General features: G+C 38.0%; 1 protein-coding gene across 2 annotated transcripts; it reads left to right on the forward strand.

Moving 5' to 3' along the window:
* Positions 1-5,370: 5,370 nt before the first annotated feature.
* On the forward strand, positions 5,371-21,760 carry VPS15 (protein kinase family protein / WD-40 repeat family protein). Of its 2 annotated transcripts, XR_016527735.1 has the most exons (12): positions 5,388-5,960; positions 6,455-6,577; positions 6,700-6,745; positions 6,833-6,993; positions 13,867-13,946; positions 14,249-14,354; positions 15,561-15,737; positions 15,814-18,951; positions 19,413-19,486; positions 19,613-19,860; positions 19,932-20,031; positions 21,355-21,760. XR_016527735.1 is itself a non-coding variant. In XM_039023762.2 (11 exons), exons 1-11 carry the CDS (start codon positions 5,688-5,690, stop codon positions 21,529-21,531), a joined length of 4,629 nt encoding a protein of 1,542 aa, XP_038879690.1. In that variant the 5' UTR covers positions 5,371-5,687; the 3' UTR covers positions 21,532-21,760. The 2 variants fall into 2 exon arrangements, 1 of the variants encoding a protein (XP_038879690.1); XM_039023762.2 differs by lacking the exon at positions 19,413-19,486 and having other exon boundaries at positions 5,371-5,960.
* The last annotated feature ends 822 nt before the right edge of the window (positions 21,761-22,582 follow it).

Raw genomic sequence — 22,582 nt, forward strand, 5'->3', positions numbered from 1 at the left:
GATCTAAAGAGTTCTTCAAAGGTATTTATGAAACCCTCTTCATTTTGTATGAACATGCTGATTTTATTGCTAAAATTAATGAATTAAAGTGCTTAATAATTATGTTTTCTTCCACTTCATGCTTGCTAAAACACACGGATGATTGGGATTAGGTATACCTTTCGGACCATGCTTGCTAAACCAATAGTGTATACCATTCAGACCATGGAGTCCTTCAAAACATTTGAGAAAAACACATGGGTGATTGAAGATGTGGGCATTTCTAAATCCCTTTATTTGATCGCCTAGTCTTTATATATACGATCGCTTAGGATTAGATAAATGATCGTTTATGATTAGCTAGACGATCGTTTATGATTAATTAAACGATCATTGATGATTATCTAAATGATCATTATGACTATCTAAATGATCATATATGATTATGTAAACGATCGTTTATGCTTATATAAATGATCGTTGAGGAATAACTAAACGATCGTTTATGATTATCTATATGATCATTTATGGTTTTATACTGAATCACTTACAATTATATTATCGGTTAACTATTTGTCTTAGAAAAGAACATTCTATTGATGAACGTTCACCGTAGATTGCACTCTAGACCTGAACTTTGTCAATATCGGTTCACTGTGGTGGATTTAAGCTTCATGGTACATATTAGTGTAGTTGAAATCACTTATTATTGGTAGCCAACAATTATAATCTCGCTTGGTATTTTCGTAGGATGCCCTTGTGGAGTCAAAAGGAATTTCTTCAAAGATTCGACCGAATGGTGTGACAATGATTGACAGAAACGTGGCAATCTGGACTAATCAGGGAACACATATGAAGTTATAGGCAGACAATTTCTACTTCCTTAACTATGTGCTTGGACAACATGAAGACTACATACCTACATAAATGGAAGTGGATTTCATATTTGGGCAACCAACATTGGCTCATGACTGCCATTGACCTGTACAATTGCAAGATATACGTTTCGAATCCATACCAAACTACATCCATGAAGACATCATGAATGTTAGTCTACAACTGGTGGCCATATCAACACCGTCCATTGAGACATTCTACTATATTCATCATCAACTCATCACACTTGAAATGAACATGATACACCCTTGCCCACTGTTGTAGTCCAACTTCCTCAAGATAGGTTATCACCGTAGGATATTGATGGAGCTTAGTGCAATATATCTGAAACTCTGATATCCTATAGGCTTTGGCTGCAAGATAAAAGTGATGGATATATCCTTATTCTTGAATATGCCCACCAAATTATTCCGAATGCGTTATATATATAGGGCATGAAATGCCTCGAGGAATATACTTGAGACAACCTTTCTAATGGAGATGTGACAATATGATATAATCACTAAATTCAGAATGTCTCCAATCAAAGCCTTTAAATGGTCATGAACCAAGTCCACGATGCATCATTCTCACCATCTACAATACTGGATGCGATATGATATGTGTTGTTATTGTCATCAATACATGTTCCTATTAATAACATACCTTTGTATTTGTCATGCAAATGAGTGACATCAACAACGATTACAGGGTGGATGCAATTCAAGAATCCCTTAATACATGGACTCAATGTCATGACGACGTACTTAAAGTATCATTCGTCTTCTATTTCAACCTTGAAGATCGTGCCTGAATTTGCAAGTTTTAGTGCCTCACCATATGCGTTAACAATACATGATCTTTCTAGCGATCCTTGTGTGTACACCAATGCTTACTTTCTGGCCTGATAAGCCCGTCTATAGGTTATATTCACCCCATTTCTCGACGAACATCTTTAATTATATCCCTTGAGCGGTATATTCGACCAACTTGATCGTATTTGGACTTGATTAAATGTCCAATAACCCAACTTTTTTCTTGTTGGTGATTACCCATTCTCATTTCAATAGTGCATGTATAGATGCTTGAATACTTCGTCACTATGAAGGAATCACTTCCTTCTGTTTTTTTGCACAAACCTTCCACTTGCATTCCTCCACTAAACACCGTACAATTAACAAACTATTTGTTGACTCTTTTACACGGTATTCAAAGTTCTTTCTTATTTCAAACATTGACAATTCAACTGAAAAGTCATATTTTGAAAAGAAAATTTGACCAACCTTTACATTGTCATCATTCAGATAGTCATGAGGTATTGTGATGAGGTCGTCATACAATGGGCCCTCCGATAGTTTGGGTATATCTATATATAGTTGGGTTGGAATAGTGGAATTCATTTGAGTTGAAAGTCATCACACTGATGGGATGAGAGTAGATGGGGTTAGAACATCAATGGAAGGTGTTGGAATTGTTTGTGGTCTCGAAGATTGTCCGTATATGTGGTCAGAACAAACTTTGGAGTGCATCTAGATTGGATGTTGTGACCAATCCAATCTTCATTTTTATCTTCCTCTAGGTTACATGGCTTAATATTCTCGTCTAATGAAGCCATGGTGGGAATATCATATGTTAGAATGGTTGCAAACCCAAAGTTTTAATTAGTTGGAATGATTGAATCGTTAGATTGCACCGTTGGTACATACTAACAGTGTCTACTCCATGACTCTTGTGAGGTGTAACAGATACAAACAATAGCATCTAGGATGCATCACTGCCTTCTAAAAAGAAGCTGAAATCTTCATCATCACCTATGTTAATTGGGAGAGTCGGGACCAATAGACTGTAACAACATTTGATGTGTATATCAAACATATTCGAATCAATATTCATTCGTTGGTGTAAAATACTCACTAATTCACAACACGTTATATCATTTATGACCTTCAAGCCTTTCATATGACCTTCAACATAATTGCTTTCGTACTGGTCCCATTTCCCAAAAACCGTACAAAGATGCGAAGTAGTGACATTGATCTGCAATCAGAAAATTGACAATTGTATTCAAATTGCTATTAAAGTAAGTGATCGTCAAGTAAGTAGCATGTAATTGCCTAGTAAGTTTTAAGAGATCGGCCAGTAAACTATAGAAGGTCGCCCAATCAATTATGAGCGATCACCTAGTAAGTTCTAAGCAATCACCCATATTAATGTAAGAGATCGTTTAGTTATATGTAAGAGATCGTTTAGTTATATATAAACGATCACTTACATTATGGTGAGCGATTCCTATCTTTATGAAAGGGATCTTGTAAGAAAAATACTTCGCAAACACTTACGTTCTCTTAGTTTTCATTTCTGACGAACGATCTTGCTCTATACCAAAAGACACAATGAACTGAATGATTGATGAAAGCGATCGACGGCGAGAATATTGAAGTGAAACTCTGAGAGAACAATGGAGAAGAAGTTGAGGAGTTCAACTGAAAGTGTTGTGAATAACTATGAGTGACCTTCCATTACTTGCCCCATTCTTGATATTGATAACATTCAATGATGTTGGTAGACTATTAGTTGAGAATAAATGCTTTGGTGAAATGTTGGTGTTACATTGAATACAATCGCTGAAGAAATCGTTGAAGGAGGAAGAAGGTAGGGGGTTGAGAAGATGTTTTAAAAGTAGGGGTAAAACTGATATTTTACATGCCAAAAATGTCAGCCATGGAAAGGTTTTTAAAAGAATTTGTCCATAGATTTTTTTTTTAGAAATAGTTCATCTATAGAAAAATTTAGCATAGTGGTGGAAGGAAAATATAATTATTGTTTTGTTGATGATTTAATATGCATCGATGGTCATGCATTGATAAGAAAAATATGCGATGTGATGATCACACGATAATCTAAAGGTTATGCAGTATGCGTTAGTCATTTATGCGATGATCATACGTTCCTGCCAAAAGTTTTCTTACTCTCTCGCCAAGTATAACGAGAACGCAAGTTTCTCGGAAAGATCCGAGGTCGAACATAGGGACTTGCAACTAAAGGATGCTTGTAAAGTGATGTGTTTGAGGCGGTGAATAAAAAAAAAAAAAAAGAAGTTAATTAGCCATGCACTACTCCTACTTCTAGCTAAACAGACTAAGCAATTGAAGTTTGACTATGAGGATTGGTAGAGATGCATGGAGAAGTAGGGTTGGGGGAGAAAGTTTCACCAAATCATTAAGTTTGGTTGCAAGGGTAATCCTAGCTCGCACATCGCATACCTCTCAGTGGTCAGTCGCATGCTTATATCTCTATAACGCATGGTTGCGTTGAACATAAAATTATTCCCATCTTTAGGAACGCTACTCACTTTGTTTAGCGAGTTCCACTACTTACCCTCTCGAGCAGTTGGTTATAACTACTCAACTCATAAACAGGCATTGCGATAGCCTCACATTAAGTAAAGAGGATTGACTCACAATACTCGCGCAACATATACCTTTCGATGGGTTGCTACATACGTCATATCTTTATGCCACATGATTGAATATGCGATAACTCTTGCAATCTTCACTTAACTCATTAAAATGAACGTAAAAGATGATAAAGTAGAAGAAGATGAAAATTGTGTTGAAGGAACTAGAGAGATGCATTGATTACAAAATGTATTAATGTCTTAAGCCAAAATGTAATACAATATAGAGGTAAGAAGAGAGGTGGAGGGCTAGATGTAGACAATCTCTTGCTTCCATCAGATGTATGTCAAGGCTGCCGGTGGTGCCATGGATGGGCGGTGGAGTAGTCTCTCTCGAGCTCTATCTCCGGTGAAGCTTCGGTCATTAATCGAAAATAGTTGAGGGAATGAAGAACACTCAAAGACTGTCTGCTCATGCTATCGTCTGTGATCACAAGAATCTGCCTAAGGTAGAGACTTATATGCTTTGAATTTGGGCTTCAAGGCTCTATTTATAGAGCTCAAACGCCGACAACATTGGTAATCCTGCACTGAATCTCTACCATCCTTGTTGTGGTAGGTGAAATGTCATCATAACCTTATCTATTTGACACGCCCAAGGTATGAGTCATAATTGCGTCTTTTGAAGTATCAACGTATCCCACCCACTTTGTAATCATCCTCTATCCGACTATCACTCTATAGTTGTAGCATTCCATGCGATGAACTTGTCTTTATGAAAATCACCGCATTCGATCAACTTTGCGATGGCCTGGGATCAACGCATGCGATTGATTCCTGTGATAACTACAAAAATAGACATTTTGATGCAAGATAACGCATGATATAGGGTTAGCGAGAGTTTTAAGCGCTGATCAACGCAAACTCATTTTTCAACAAGAATTCTTATCAATATCAACGCATATTCTGTTCATCAACCCTCATAATTTTAAATAAAGGCTATAATAGCTTGTATTTCTACAAGCTATCACATAGGAAATTTTTTAGAAAGAGTTGATCAATAGAAAAGTTTTTAGTTTTTGGGTTATTTTATGAAACTTTCCATTTATGGATGGAATATCTCGGTTCTTTTTCCGAATCAGGGAAAAGCTTTTGTTAACGAAAAAAACCGAACCGGTGGATGACTCTAAACTGCAGATGGGAAAATCACGGAGGAGCCAAGTTTTGCGGCACCCAAAAACTCCGATGAATATGAAACACACACAACCACGCAAACCTATATTAACAAATTATCGCTGAAGGCTGAAGAGTTTGGAAGGCCGTCGGAGGAACACAACCACCGATTGAGAGTGCACCGTCGTCTCATCTTCAGAGACTACGGAAGCACCGATAATAACACCGATGAAAATTTCAGGACAGAATTCGAGTCAATAGAATGGGCAACAAAATTGCAAGAACAACCCAAGTCTCCGACTTGGAGTTCTACCTTCATGACCTACCTTCCAGCTACAATTTGGTTCTCAAAGAGGTACTTGGGCGAGGTCGGTTTTTGAAGTCGATTCTTTGCAAGCACGATGAGGGCTTAGTCCTCGTCAAGGTTTACTTCAAACGAGGCGACTCCATCGATCTCAAAGAGTATGAGCGCCGTCTCTCTCAGATCAAAGAGATTTTCCTTGCCCTTCCCCACCCTCACGTTTGGCCATTCCAGGTTTCTTTAATACGCACTTGTTACATTGTGTTGAAATTGCAATTGCTCTTGGAATTTACTTCCCTTTTTGTGGTTTTTAATAACATTTGGGAAATGGATGGAGTTCTCCTGGTCGTGAAATTATCTGTTTTGCCCAACTAATATCGGCTTATAGCTTAATTTGATCCTGCTGAGTTCAGCAAATTGCTTTAGATTCTTAGGATTAGGATGGGAGTGATAATTTGTTTCTTTCTGTTAATTAATCAAGATGCTAATACAAAAGAGGCTCTTGGGGAACTTAGGGTGGGGATGGGTGTGACCCACTATTTTGTTTCAGAGGGGTGGAAAATTTTAGTGTTACTGTGTACGTGATGATACAATGTAGCTGTTTGAGTTGAGAAGCGTGTGAAAAGATATAGAGTTATTCTGTACCTTACCTGGGGTGGAGGGAGCTTGCTTCTTGAATCCTTATTTGTTTGGATTCTTCTCATGCTCTACTGACATGTTATCTGCAGATTTGGCAAGAAACAGATAAGGCAGCCTATGTGTTGAGGCAGTACTTCTTCAACAATTTGCATGATCGCTTAAGTACTCGACCTTTCCTCAGTGTCATTGAGAAGAAATGGTTGGCATTTCAGGTCATATTATTATCATCATCATCATTTTTCATTTATATTGAGAATTTTGATTGCCTATGTTTTTTTTTAAATCATCATCATGCGTATTTCTCTTAATTCCTTTATTTTCTGGTTGATTGCAGTTACTCCTTGCAGTCAAACAAAGCCACGAGAAAGGAATTTGTCATGGTTAGCTCAGTATTGTGGTAGATTCGTGCTATTTTCTGGATGCCAACCTAACTTGCTGGTTTATTTTCCTCTTTTACATCTTTGTAGGTGACATTAAGTGTGAGAATGTACTTGTTACTTCTTGGAATTGGCTCTACCTTGCTGATTTTGCGTCATTCAAACCCACTTACATTCCTTATGATGACCCCTCGGATTTTTCCTTCTTCTATGACGCTGGTGGAAGAAGGCTCGGTTATCTAGCACCTGAGGTCTAATTCTTTTCCTGCCTGTCTATTTTTCATTTTCTTCTTTTGTCAAAATCTCTCTTATAAGCTATAATACGAGCTTCTAGAGTAACTGTTAAAGTGTGTCGATATATATATAGGAAACAATAGAGAAATATAATAAACTCAAAAGAGGGGCACAAAAAAGGGGATGAGAGGGCCCCCTCCCAAGAGGAACAAAAAAGCTCGAGTTTCCAATCCTCCAGGATTAACGCTAGGCTATAGTTGCAAGAAAACTCCTTGTGTCTAAGACACCATAAAGAAGAAGTAAGCTGTACATAATTACACAAGGTGTGGACTTATCTTCAAAAGTTTTTCCGTTTCTTTCTTTCTATATTTCCCAAAGCAGGGCATGGGATGCGATCTCCATAAAATTCTGTCCTTTCCTTTTAAGTTCCACCCTTGAAGCGAAGCATGTAGATAACTAAAGTAATGGTATCAGTTCCACTACATGTAGAGAAAAGAGCTTGAAAAAGATGATGGGATGAAATTAGGAAAGTTTCTCCAAAAGTTCTCTACAAGTAACTTTCCCAAAGCATTTCATCTTGAAGGACTCTTTTAAGAATTCTTGCCTTAAAGAAAAACCATTGGTTGATCAAAATTCGGATTTGCTGGAAGTTAGACGCACCTCTTCTCAAGGACTGCTCCAAAACATCAGATCAACTCCCCTATCTTCCCACCCTCCTCTCTTTGAACACTTTGTTTTTTCCTTGCCTAATTCGGAGTTAAATTTTCTGAGAGGTTCACCAAGATACTCCTTGGTTACATCTTCAAAAATAAAGGGGGAAGCTCTCATTGATTCCCCTTTCAGCGTGAGTAGTGAAGAAGCTGATTGGTTCAATATAGATGAAGAATTAGAGGATCCAAGGAAAGCACCTCTCATAACCGACTTAAATCCCCTGTTTCAGACAGAGGATGAAAAGCCTTCAGAAGCAATAGTTCCCGACAACATTTCTCCAGCCATTTCGTTTGATCTTCTAGCCCACCTGACGTCCATAGTCACTGATTGCAGACTTGTATTGGATTGATAGTTGACTGCTGAGGCAGCACTCAAAATTTCAGTTTACAAAAACGAAAATTGTGTCATGGAATACGAGAGGCCTAAAAGATGCTAATAAGAGATTGGCTCTCAAGCGATTTTTAAAGAAACATAATCCATCAGTAGTTTTAATCCAAGAATAAAAAAAAGAAAGTTTCGAAGCAAGCTTCATCGAATCCCTTTGGAGCTCCAAAGAGATAGGCTAGGATTTTGTTGGATCTTATGGCACTTCTGGTGGACTACTGACAATGTGGGACTTGAGTTTGATTTCTGTGGAAGAAATTTTGAAAGGTGGGTATTCTTTATCAATTAAATGCACCACTGTTTGTAGAAAGACTTGTTGGATCACTAATGTTTTATGGGCCAAATGACTACAAAGAAAGGAAATTTGTTTGGCCAGAACTACTCTCTCTTTCAGATTATTGTGTGGAAGCTTGGTGCATCGGTGGAGACTTCAATATTACAAGATGGGCCCACGAGAGATTCCCTGTGGGCAGAAGCACCAAAGGTATGTGGAAATTTAATGATTTCATAGACCAAGCCAAACTTCTGGAGGTCCTGTTGAGAAATGGCAATTTTACTTGGTCAAGGGAAGGTGCTTCAGTTTCAAGATCTCTATTAGACCGCTTTTTCATCTCTAAAGCTTGGGACAAGATGTTTGAAAGCTCTAGAGCCAACAGACAAGTCCGTACTTTCTCCAATCACTATCCAATCTTACTAGAAGCTGGTTCATTTAGCTGGGGCCCCTTCCCTTTTAGATTCTGCAACAGCTGGCTGCTCAACAAGGATTGTGTCAAACTCATCGAGACAGCTTGGTTGACTCGTGATGTTGATGGTTGGGCTGGATTTGCCCTTAATCAAAAATTGAAAAGGGTGAAATCAGTTGTCAAGGCTTGGCATTCCAAATTCCAAGAAGATCAAAGAAGGAAAGAAGAGGGGTTGTTAAAAAAAATTGAAAAATGGGACGCTCTTGCTGAAAGTTCTACCCTCTCTAATAGTGAAATTGCAATTCGATCCTCTCTGAAATCTGATTTAATATCTATAGGCTGGAGGAAGTTAATCTAATTCAGAAAAGTAAGTTGAACTGGCTCAAATTGGGAGATGAAAATACGAGCTTCTTTCATAGATTCTTAGTAGCAAAAAAGAGAAGAAACTTCATCTCTGAACTAGTAGATGATTAAGGGGTGCCAACTAAATCTTGTAGAGAGATTGAAAGCCTAATCCTGAATTTCTATAGTAGCATCTTTCTCAAATGTCCGGGGAGGAGGTGCATTCCCTTAAACCTAGATTGGCCGTGCATCAACTCAAACCAGAATTTGACGTTATAAGCTAAGTTTTCAATTTCAGAAATAAGATCAGCCATAAAAAACCTTGGTAAATGTAAAGCCCCTGGCCCAGATGGTTTCACCATTGAGTTTTTGTTGAAATTTTGGAACCTGGTTAAGGCAAGCTTCCACTCCATCTTTGAGGAATTCTACAAGAATGGAAGGCTTAATGCTTGTATAAAAGAAAACTTCATCTGCTTAATTCAAAAGAAGAAAGTAGCAGTTGTAGTCAGAGATTTCAGGCCAATCAGTTTAACTACTGTGACTTATAAGGTCATTGCAAAGGTGCTGGCCGAAAGACTAAAATCGGTGATGCCTAATATCATTGCTCATTCCCAAAGTGCTTTCATTGAAGGAAGGCAGATTTTGGATCCTATTCTTATAGCTAATGAAGCGGTGGAAGAGTATCGAGTAAAAAAGCAGAAGGGGTGGATTCTCAAGCTAGACATGGAGAAGGCTTTCGACCGTATTGAATGGGATTTCTTAGAAAAAGTGTTGAGAAACAGAATTTCAGCTAGAAATGGATAGAGTGGATTATGGGGTGTGTCAAAAATCCAATGTTTTCAGTCTTCATCAATGGTAGACCAAGGAGAAGAGTGGCTGCCATAAGAGGAATAAGGCAAGGTGATCCCTCTCACCTTTCCTTTTCCTTCTAGTTAGTGAAGTGTTGAGCGCTTTGGTGAACAAGCTTATTCAATCCGGTCTTGTTGAAGGCTTTTTGGTTGGCAAAGAAAAGATTCGTGTTTCCATTCTTTAGTTCGCAGATGACACGTTATTATTTTGTAAGCATGACAGCACCATGCTTGCTAAACTCAAGCAAACAGTGGAGTTTTTTTGAATGGTGTTCGGGTGAGAAAGTGAATTGGGAAAAATCAGCCCTTTATGGTATCAACGTTGATGAAAGCGAGATGCTATCCACAACCACATCACTGAATTGCAAGGCTGACCACCTTCCTTTCTTTTACCTAGGTTTGCCTCTAGGTGGTTATCCGAAAAAACTGTCCTTTTGGCTATCGGCATTGGATAAATTCCAAGCTAAACTGGATAAATGGAAAAGATTCAACCTCTCAAGAGGAGGTAGACCTACTTTATGCAAGTTAGTCCTATCAAATCTTCCATCTCATTACATGTCAATCTTTCTTATGCCTGAAGGAGTTATTTAAAAAATGGAGAGGATAACAAGGAACTTCTTTTGGGAGGGTCATAATGGTAGTAAGTTAAATCACTTGGTGAAGTGGGCTTCGATGCAAAAACCCTTAGCTGATGGAGGCCTCGGTCTGGGTGGCTTCAAAACAATGAACCTAACACTCCTAGCTAAATGGGGGTGGAGGTACACTAACGAGGAGGACTCCTTCTGGGGCCAGGTAATCAGAAGCATTCATGGTAAGATTCCTTTAATTGGCACACGACAGGCAAAGGTGGTAGAAGCTTGAGAAGCCCTTGGGGGTTAGTATCTCGAATTCTTGGCTGAAAGTTGAGTCTCTGGCCATGTTCAAGCTTGGAAATGGCAGCCGGATTGCGTTTTGGCTAGACCCTTGGGAAGGAGTGACTCCCTTCAATATCTTGTTTCCATGTCTTTTCAGAATCACCATGTTTCCAAAAGGATCCGTAGCTGACCATTGGGACAACCTTTTGGTCTCATGGTCAATCTCATTCAGCCGATTACTTAAGGATGAGGAGGTGCTTGCATTTCAAGAGCTGCTTGGGAAACTCGCAGCAAGAAGAGTCTCAGATGCGTTTGACAAAAGGGTGTGGTCCATTTCAGCCTTGGGCCTTTTAACGTTCAACTCTCTTAAAATCCACCTTTCCCCCCCTCCCCTTTGGATAAGTCTCTCCTTTCGGCCCTTTGGAAAATGAATAGCCCTCGAAGAGTTAGCATTCTCATCTGGATAATGCTATTTGGCCAGCTGAATGTTGCCTCGATTTTACAAAGCAAATTGCCATCTAACTCCCTCTCCCCTTCTATATGCCTGTTGTGCCTTCATTCTGATGAAGATCCTTTCCACCTCTTCTTTTTGTGCTTATACTCAGCTTGGTGTTGGGAGAATTTACTGTCCATCTTCAATCTATCATGGGCAATGAGCAATGATTTTTGGGGAAACGTGCAGCAACTTTTAGTTGGAACAAACCTCCATAATTCCATCCGTTTACTTTAGATTAACGCGGTCAAAGCTCTATTGGTAGATTTATAGTTTGAGAGAAATCAGAGGGTGTTTCATGATAGATCTCTTGGGTGCCAAGATCGCCTTGAATCTGCCCGTCGTCATGCTTCTTCTTGGTGTATCCTCTCCAAACACTTTAATAGCTACAGTATAACGGATCTCAACATCAACTGGAGAGCTTTTGTCTCCCATCCTAACGGTGGATTTTAGCTTCATCAGCTGTCTGTTCTCTCCCGTTTTTTCAGCTTTGTTTTTTCTCTCTTTCCTTCTTCTCTTCTTTTAAGCTTTCCCCATTTCGGCCAATTATTTGGGCCTTGTTATGCTGTTTGTTTCATGTTTTGACTTCTTATTATTATTAGCTTTGGTTCTCTTTTTTGGATGTGATGAGGGCGTAAGGGGGTGTCAACCTAGTTGAGATGTCCGGGTGCGCTAGCTGATCCTAAAGTCTTGGCTTTTTGCCCATTGTATAATCCTCTTGTACTTTGGGCTTTAGCTCACAATTCTCTCAATATAGTGAATCGTTTCCTTTTTTAAAAAAAAAAAAAAAAAAAAAAAAAAAACTTATTTAATGATATATTCCTCTACCTTACATAGTCATGTTTTTGGAACACAGTATCCTTGAAGAAAATGAAACAATAATGTAGTATTTTTCTATTACATAGCTCAATTCTTTTGTATTCTTGGTCTTTTTTGAGTTCCTACATAGGGTTGGTGCACCATTCTTCCAATTTTGACAAGTACTCGAAGTTTTCTTTCGAAGTATTGCTAATAAATAAACAAGGTCAAAAGTCTATGCAAGCATGTCACTACGTGAAAATTAATGCTTTGTACCATATTATCTTATTTATATTTATATAGAGTCTGAAAGTTTCAGGACTTCTATTTTGCACAATCCTTTGGAATCCTTTTATCATTTGAGAAGTAGCTTTCTAGTATCCTGTTTATGTAATGCATATTACTTAAGGGGGTCCAATTTTCATTTCTTGTTTTCAAACTTAACACATCAGTTACTTGTGTGCTAAGATCGCCATTGACTGGCAACCCTAGTAGTAAATAGTAAAATCTGTTTGCCAAATTTTATCTTATTTGAATAAATAATTTTGTCTTGGTTGTCTTTGGGGTTTTGCCGCCATCTTTCTAATAGAGAGGTATTAAATCTTGGATGTGTGGGGCTTCTTTGTTTTCCTCGTGATCAGCTCATGTCTCCAGGGCAAAGAGACATTGGAATTGGACCTTCGATGCTTTGAGGCACTTCTTGTGTTGCTCTTTTTTTCATTTGTTGTCTGTCCCTTCCTTGCCCATTTTCGCCTCTGCTTTCTCCTTGTTCTGGAAGGTTAAAGTCTCTATGAAGGTAGATTCTTTTTTTGTGTGGCAAATTTTACATGGAAAAGTCTTAACATTTTGGACCATGTCCAACTTTACTCTTCTTTGGTGCTGTTCTCGCAGTAGTGCATTCTCTGCAAGCATCAATAAGAGGATCTTTGCATTTGTTGTGGGAATTCCTGTTTGCTTCGTCTCTTTGAGCTCATTGGTTGAACCCTTTTGATTTTTTTGGGGTTTGGAATACAGGCGGTTTCGTCACTGCAGAGGTGCTCCTAGTTTCTTTGTTGTCTTATGGCATATTTGGCTTGACCATAATAATTGGATCCTTAGACAGGTTGAGAGGCTGTGTGGAGAGGTTTGGGAGGTGGCGAAGTTTAAAACCTCCCTATGAGCATTAGTCACTAAAGTCTTTTTGTAATTATGATCTTAGTTTGTCCTAAATCGCCAATTGACCCACAATCTTAAGCTAGTGGATGGAGGTAGATTTAATTATATATCATCTAACACTCCTGTTCATTTGTGGGCTTGAAATATGAAGGAATGCCCAACAAGTGGAAATCAATATTAATTGGGGAGGAAATAACATTGCAGGGGCTTAAACACAGGACCTTCCTAAACTACCTACTCTGATACCATCTTAAATCATCGATTGATCCAAAAACTTGAATTGATGAGTGAAGGTAGATTTAGTTATATATCGTAGAATAGTTTGATTTTGTTGGATTAGAGTCATTTTTTAAAATTAGTTATTAGCGTCCTTTTTTTTTCTTTTTTCTGTGTCCTTGTTATTTATTCATTTTTCTCAATGAAAATTGGGTTTTTACAAAAAAAACCCGTCCTCTCTTCTGTTATCTGCTTTCTCATGTCACCTTGTGGGCTTTTGTTGACTCTTGTGTGGTTGTTCCTTTTACTTTTTATATGGTCTAAAAAGGCTGTATAATACAATTATTTATTTATGTTTAGCAATATTACATCTATCTTCAATTTCTCATTGTTTCCAAACCTTTAGAGATTTTATGAGCATGGAGGTGAGTTGCAGGATGCACATGATGCCCCTTTAAGGCCATCTATGGACATATTTTCTGTAGGGTGAGTGATCTTTATATTAGCTCTTTAGTTTATTAGCACTTTTTTAGTAATTTTGTGTGCATCAATGTGTGACATTTTCTATTCAAGATGTATGGTTGAAAGCTATCAAATGTTAAAACAAAAGAGTAGAAAGCGTTACGGTGAAATTCTTTCGGCAAACAACATTAACATTTTCTTTTGTTGCATAACTTGAAACATGATGGATGCTTCTGACATTTTTTCATTGCTTAATTGAAATCATAATTATCTTTGATTTTCTCCTCAGAAGGACTAAAGTGCTCCCACCTTCCAATATGTTTCAGGTGTGTAATTGCAGAACTTTTTCTGGAGGGGCAACCATTATTTGAACGCTCTCAGCTTATTTCTTATCGTAGAGGACAATATGACCCGAGCCAACATCTTGAAAAGGTACCTTTTTCTTTACGTATGTTCTATTTTACCAACCTAAGAAGCACAGACACTGACACGTGACACGGATACGATACGACACCGACATGGCGACACGCCAATTTCTAATAAAGTCATGTCGGGGACACGTTATCTTTTGTTTTTTCTCTTCTTTTTTTACAAAAATAAATATATGTTGTGTATATAAACATATTGTGAAATATTACCTTTAAAAACATCAAAATTACTACTATACAATTCATGAAAAAGACATTAGATAAAATGACCAACGGTCCAACGCCATAAGTCATGACAATATCTGAGTTCTAATAAGTTATTAACTAGTTTAGCACAACAAAACTACAAAATAGAATCAAACTAGCCTTCGATATATTTTAAATTAAAAAAAAAAAGCCTTCATATTTTAAATAAACAAGCCTTCCAAAAAAGCTTTTAATTTTAAATAAAAAAGTGTAAAGGAAAAAAAGGAAAGATTTAAGAGAAAGGGAAAAAAATAAAAAAATAAAAAACAGAAATAGAATGAGTCATGGAGGTCTCAAGTGGATGCGTTTGAGGAATAAGGAGAAATCGATGTGGGTGTGGGAGTTCAGCAATTGTACGAAAAGTAGGTCAGTCAACAGAAAAAAACCCTCAAAAAGGTTTAAAAAAATGATGGGCTGGGCTTGGGCTTAAAATGACCCATTTTAGTTGTTTCTCTTTTAACAATTTGCAGCTTGCCGTGTCTTGGAGGTGTCTCAGCAGTGTCCTGCTGTGTCCGGAATAGAAAATTTAATAATAAAATAATCGACATGCCAGCTGGTGTGTTGGACACATGTCAGGGCGTGTCAGTGTTAGACACCTGTCGGACATTGGTACTTGGCCATTTTAGAAGTGTCTGTGCTCTATAGTTACCAACCATGGTCCAAACTTGTCATGTCGATGGATCTTTCATTTTCCAATATTAACAAGATCTGTTCAGTCAGTATCTGTTCCTCATGCTTCAATCACCCTACTTGTTGGATGTTGAAGTCCTTTCATTTTCCCTCTCTTTGAGTAAAAGTTCCAATGGCTGTGACTTGTGCGTTTTTATGTTTAAATCCTATGTTAGATGCTTTAAATTATTATAACTACCATGACTTAAGAAAAGCTTCGATGTTTGATACTTTTTTTAACCAAGTCATTCTCAACAAAATTTGTTTCTTAATTTTTAGAGTACCTGTTGTGCAGATCCCAGATTCTGGAATCCGCAAAATGATACTTCATATGATCCAGCTGGAACCAGAATTACGTCTTTCTGCTGAAAACTATCTGCAGGATTATGCAAATGTTGTGTTCCCCAACTATTTCTCGCCATTTCTGCATAACTTCTATTGCTGTTGGAATCCTCTTCATTCTGATACAAGGGTAATACTTTGTTGCACAACATTTGAACGTTTGATTGCTAGGTATCCTTTATGACACATTCATCACCACCTTGTAGGTTGCATTGTGCCAGAAAGTTTTTCCCAAGATTCTTGAGCAAATGACAAGTTGTGGGTCAAGTAGATTGACTGGTACTGAAAAAGGCTCACCCACACATAACATGAGTGGATGGTCACAAGATATGAATATGAAACAGAATAAACATCTGATAAAGATAGAGAGCACAGAAAAAGGACTACCACGTGATCAATTTGAACTTCTTGGTGATGTTGATACTCTGTTCAGGGATGTAAAGCAGAATAATTATCGTTCTGGTCCTGAACAGCTGCTGGAGGAAGAAGCCACCAAGAGTATTACTAACGGTGGAGATCAGTCTCCCGGTGAGCTGTTCCATAGCATCTCCAATGCATTCAGGAAAAATGACCACCCTTTTCTGAAGAAGATTACCATGAACAATTTGAGTTCACTGATGTCCAGCTATGATAGTCAATCTGATACATTTGGCATGCCTTTCTTACCATTACCTGAAGATAGCATGAGATGTGAAGGCATGGTTCTTATTGCCAGCCTGCTTTGTTCCTGCATACGCAATGTCAAGTTACCACACTTGAGGAGGGCAGCTATACTTTTGCTGAGGTCTTCTGCTTTATACATTGATGATGAGCATCGCTTGCAACGAGTACTCCCTTATGTTATTGCCATGCTCTCAGATTCTGCGGCAATTGTTCGTTGTGCAGCATTGGAAACTTTATGTGACATTTTGCCTTTAGTGCGAGATTTTCCTCCGAGTGATGCAAAAATTTTTCCTGAGTATATCCTTCCAATGCTTTCAATGATTCCTGATGATCCAGAGGAAAGTGTGAGGATTTGTTATGCCAGTAATATTGCCAAGCTGGCACTGACTGCTTATGGATTCTTGATTCACTCTATAAGCTTGAGGGAAGCAGGAGTCCTCGATAAATTAAGCATATCACAGAAGCCATCAGCTCCGAGCAGTGAGACATCTGGACAACTTGGGAAGCTACATGGTGATGTCCAGCTTGCCCAACTGAGAAAGTCTATTGCAGAGGTTGTTCAAGAACTTGTTATGGGTCCAAAGCAAACTCCTTCCATCCGGAGAGCACTTCTAAAGGACATCGGTAATCTTTGCTGTTTTTTTGGCCAGAGACAGAGTAACGAATTTCTCTTGCCTATCCTTCCTGCATTTTTGAATGATCGAGATGAGCAACTGAGGGCAGTGTTCTATGGACAGATAGTGTATGTTTGCTTCTTTGTTGGTGAAAGGAGCGTGGAGGAGTATCTTTTACCATATATTGAGCAGTCCTTAAAAGATACTTCAGAGGCTGTTATTGTTAATGGATTGGATTGCTTGGCTATTTTGTGTAAAAGAGGTTTCTTGAGGAAGAGGATATTGCTTGAGATGATTGAGCATGCTTTTCCATTGTTATGTTATCCCAGTCAATGGGTAAGAAGGTCAGCTGCTACTTTTATTGCTGCTAGCAGCGAGAGGTTAGGTGCAGTTGATTCCTATGTTTTTCTTGCTCCAGTTATACGGCCCTTCCTTCGTAGACAACCAACATCTTTAGCTTCTGAGAAAGCCCTACTTTGTTGCTTGAAGCCTCCAATCTCCAGAGAAGTATATTATGAAGTTCTAAAAAATGCCAGGAGCTCAGATATGCTGGAAAGGCAAAGGAAGATATGGTACAACTCTTCACCTCAGTCTGTAAATTGGGACAGTATAGATTTACTCAAGAAAGGAATGGGAGAGTTAAATTTAATGAAGAGCTGGCCAAGCAAACCTCAAAGCTCTGATGGTCAAAACCCTGCCAATGGTTTATTCTATCCCCCAGAGCTAATTGATGGTGATAATGGTAATGAAAAGTTGAGAGGGATTAAAACTCCTGCATCCATTGTGTCAAGCAAAGTTGACATTAGTGATCCTGTATTCTCAGAGAAGTTGCAACTCTCGGGCTTTATCTCACCACAAGTTAGTGGCGTCAGTAGTTTTGTTCTTGACAAAACATCAGAAGGCATTCCTTTGTACTCCTTCAGTTTGGACAAGCGGGAAACAGGGTTTCATTCTGCGGCTTCTGATTCTCCATTAGAATTGAATTCTCTAGAATTTGATTCATCATCCATTCCTTGGATGGACCCTGTAAATAAATCATTTAATTTGGCTAGCTCAGCTCCAGCACCTAAACTTGTTTCAGGGTCCTTATGCATTGGCAGTGGCTCTAAACAGTTCTACAGAGTGGTTCATGAGCCAGATGGTAGAGAAAGTGATCAGACATCCTATATCAGTAGTAAATTGCAGGAGATGGGATCATCGAATACACTCAAAGGAAGTTCTTCAATGACAGAAGATGTTCCCTCTACAAATGATTTGACAGCATCACCATCTTTTACAAGAGCATCACCAATTCCAGACTCAGGATGGAGACCCCGCGGTGTGCTGGTTGCACACTTGCAGGAGCATCATTCTGCTGTCAATGACATTGCTGTTTCAACTGATCAAAGTTTTTTTGTTAGTGCATCTGAAGATTCCACTGTAAAGGTATGGGATTCAAGAAAGCTGGAGAAAGATATCTCGTTTAGGTCAAGGCTAACTTATCACCTGGAGGGAAGTCGAGCACTTTGTGCTGCTATGCTCCGGGGTTCTGCTCAAGTTGTTGTTGGTTCTTGTGATGGTTTGATTCATATGTTTTCTGTCGATTACTTCTCCAAAGGTATTGGCAACGTTGCCGAGAAGTGTTCAGGTATTGCTGATATTAAAAAGAAGGATATCAACGAAGGTGCAATTATTACCATGCTGAACTACTCTACTGATACCAGTCAGATGGTTATGTATAGTACGCAGAATTGTGGAATACATTTGTGGGACACTAGAACAAATGTCAATGTTTTTACATTGAAATCAACTCCCGAGGAGGGATATGTGTCATCTCTTTTGGCAGGCCCTTGTGGAAACTGGTTTGTCTCTGGGTCTTCGAGAGGTGTGCTGACACTTTGGGATCTGAGGTTCCTCGTACCTGTGAACTCGTGGAAATATTCAGTTTTGTGCCCCATTGAAAGGATGTGCCTCTTCGTGCATCCTCCAAATACTTCTGTTGCTACTGCTGCGAGGCCCCTAATTTATGTTTCTGCAGGCTGTAATGAAGTTTCCCTCTGGAATGCAGAGAATTGGAGCTGTCATCAGGTGCATGGTTATTTCTTTTAATCATTACATCTTTGATGCAATGTTATTGCGACTAAAGAATTCTTCTTATTGGCATAAATGAAGATCAGAACAGTTGTTTTATTGTTTGGATGGAACATTAAACATGAGGTTGTTATCTGAGTTTTTCTTGTATGTGGGGCCTTTATACTATACATAAGATATGATCGTCCTGAAAATAATTTAATATGCCTATGCCTCAAAAAATAAAGTAAAATAAATAAAAATAAAAATTAATGTCTTGAGTGTTCAACGTGGTTTGATTTTTGCCTGCTATTCAACAACTTCCTTATGTAGCAGATCACTTCACATATATTATGAGCATTCGAACTTTGCTATTTCATGTCTTCAAATATTCTGGCCACACAAGAAATGTTTACCCACCACCTTTTTAATTCATTTTTTAGCATTATATTTTCTTGGTTAAAATTTTCTATTACCAGTCATACAGGTGATAACTTCTCCTCAACAAACTATGGAGCAGATAATTGTGCATATCTTTAATACAATTTTAAAGGTTTGATGAGACATTAGTGTTTAATGCCTGAATTTTCAAGATCTTGAATAATTTGATGGTACAAGCTGAATATTGTTACATTGAACGTAATATATTTTATCTAAATTGTTCAACCTTTTCTGTTAGATATTGCGGGTGGCAAGTTATGACAATGAAACTGAAATGTCTGACCTACCTTGGGCCCTGGCTAAACCATCAAGCAAGGGAAATCCTATGCAAGATCTAAGACGCAATGTTAATCCAAAGTACAAAGTTGATGAGTTGAATGAACCTCCCCCTCGACTTCCTGGCATTCGCTCATTGCTTCCCTTACCTGGCGGTGATTTGTTGACTGGGGGCACTGACTTGAGAATACGTCGATGGAACCATTTCAGGTTTTTGTTTTACTTCCTTTCCTTTTTACTTGGTTACGGAGAAGTTTATTCACTCATTTTTGTTTTTGCAGTCCGGACAGAACTTACTGCGTCTGTGGACCAAATGTGAAGAGAATTGGAAATGAAGATTTCTATGAAACTAGATCTAGTTTTGGTGTGCAAGTTGTGCAGGTACTTTTGCTTTCCTTGAGTCAAAATTTGTGAGTGCGATCATAGGTTATCAATCTTAGATTATGCACTACCACATATCTGGTTATATTCATACCGCTAAAAAATTATGTTCGAGGAACAAAGTTCAATGTAGGTGTTTAAATTGTTTAACCAATTTGTGAAGATATCCCAGTAGTGAATGATGTTATTCTCTTGAAAAGCACATCAAACTTTTCATTTTGCCTTCTCTCATCATTTTATTTTGTGTTTGTTCCGAGTTTCTATTACTCCCTGTATTAAATCAATTGAAGTTGTAATTATGTGCAGTAGAAAATATGATATTTGCTGGACGTATTTTGAGCAATTGTGAGCAAACTGCTCACCGTTTTCCTAACAGCATAATACCTTTTTTATTTTTATTTTTTACACATTCCATTTGGTGTTTATCTGGTTATATATATAAGAAATGGTGCATAAATTTTTAAAAACCTGGCTTTGATTAGCGGGAGAGGAATAGTTTTATTGAGCTAGTTCTGTCTATTGCTTTTTCTTGGTGCAGAACTAAGCACCTTTTCATTCATCATAACTTATCTTTTTTGGTCAATAATTGGCACTCTCTTTTGTAATCACCTACAAGCATTTGGGATTTTCCTCTGATTTCATTTATGAATGAAATGTTTCTTTTAAAAAAGACAGATTAGTAGGAGAGGAATAGGTGAATCAGTAAACCCTGATAAGGTTAACCTACAGCAGGAGAGGGGAAGCAGGGGAAGGGAAGGAATAAAAGCAAGAAACCGTTACAGGAATAACCACAACCATGGGTGAAGTGGGGAGGAGGGAGGGAATTAATGATTAGGAAAGCAGCTCTTTGAGAAATCTTCGCACTTTCATCTCTCTTGTTGACTGGACTTGATTAGCAAACTTAAACATCGGGTTCTATCATAAACGTGATTGTAGAATAATGTCTGCACAATTGTTTGGAGATTGTTTATGGGTCTGGATGGAGGAGTCGTAGGGAAAAGAGGGTTAATTTGGGAACGTTTGGCTGCATAGATAGCTTATATAGAAAACTAGCTTTATATTGGTCTTCTAATCAATCAGGTATATTTGGGTAGTAATCACTTGAAAAGCTAGTTTGATTAAATTGTTTTCTCCTTCAGAACCATAATCAAAACAACGTACAGACATTTTCTAGACATTATCTTGATTTATAATAGTAGCTTGGAGCTCCCATAAACAGCTGTTGTCTCATGTTTTTAAACGTTCTCTGAATCTTTAACTGACTGCTTTTATATGCAAACAACAGTGCTTATGCATAATTATTTTCTGTTTTCTGACAAACAGGAGACTAGGAGACGACCTCTGTCAACAAAGTTGACCACAAAGGCTATTCTCGCTGCTGCTGCAACTGATTCAGCTGGTTGCCATCGGGACTCCATTTTATCTTTGGCCTCTGTGAAGTTGAACCAGAGACTCCTATTATCAGGCAGTAGGGATGGAGCTATTAAAGTTTGGAAGTAAACAATACGAGTAAACTCTCTGATTTCCTGTACATACTTAGGACGAATGCTAATTATAATTGCACATGTTGTTAGGCTAAAAAGATTAGTTTGTAGCAAGGTATATCAGCGAGCTGTAATGTCTTCCTTTTAACATATATTGGATTATATGTTATAGGCGTTTCTTCTTTGTACAGCATCTGCAGTGAAGCATATAAAAAAGGAAAAATTATCAATTGTTAGATTTATAATTCTTCGGTATTGATAGTGCAGTGAGTATTATTATCATTTCAAGTATTACTTGAATTTTGATTTCTCGTTTATTTGGTTATTTTCCGAGGATGTTTATACGTTTATTGGTTTCTGTTTTTGGAGACTTTTGTGGAAGAAATTGTACTCTAGGTGATAAACACACAATTAATGCTGTGGCTATTTCTTGGTGGTCATGCCTAGTTTCTTGATTCTGGATTTTGTTGGTTAAAAATGCAAGTCTTAGGAATATGTGGTCTATATCAGGCTATCAGCAAACGTAGTCCTCATCAGTGTACAACAAACCCCCTGTTGCCCCTTCCACGTTCCCTGAGGAGGCGATGATGGAGATGGGAGATGGTAGAATTGTTTTGTACATGGAGCTTTGCTTTTTAGCTTAGTAAATTTTACACCTATTTGATAATCATTTGATTTCCATCCATAAGTTTCTATGTTTTGTTATTTACTTATTAAACCCAAGTCAAAATTCGAAAACTTAAAATAAAAAAATCGTTTTCAAAAGTTCTGTTTGGTAATCACTTCGTTTTTTGTTTTTAGTTTTTGAGAATTGAGTCTATAGATACTATTTTCACTTCTAAATTTTTTTCTTTGTTATAGGGGTGAGTATCGGCCGGGCGGGATTGGTTTTCTAAGAAAACCGCCACCGAAACCGCCCTCTTCGATTTATAAAAGTCAAAACTGCTCATCAAGAATTTTTTGCTAAAACTCATCGGTCGATTTCAGGTCGGGTCGGTTTGGTTTTAACCCCTCCCTAATCACTTTGTTTTTTGTTTTTAGTTTTTGAGAATTGAGCCTATAGACAC

This window comes from Benincasa hispida, chromosome 2, assembly GCF_027475165.1.
Source record: "Benincasa hispida cultivar pf3 chromosome 2, pf3_genome.v1.1, whole genome shotgun sequence".
NCBI classification, from domain to species: domain Eukaryota; kingdom Viridiplantae; phylum Streptophyta; class Magnoliopsida; order Cucurbitales; family Cucurbitaceae; genus Benincasa; species Benincasa hispida.

Bases quoted from the DNA above. Each gene is read 5' to 3' on its own strand.
- VPS15 (XM_039023762.2), top strand. From the start codon at position 5,688: ATGGGCAACAAAATTGCAAGAACAACCCAAGTCTCCGACTTGGAGTTC. The intron at 6,746-6,832 runs GTTAGCTCAGTA...ACATCTTTGTAG, and splicing joins CGAGAAAGGAATTTGTCATG to GTGACATTAAGTGTGAGAAT. The intron at 15,738-15,813 runs GTAATACTTTGT...ACCACCTTGTAG, and splicing joins CTCTTCATTCTGATACAAGG to GTTGCATTGTGCCAGAAAGT.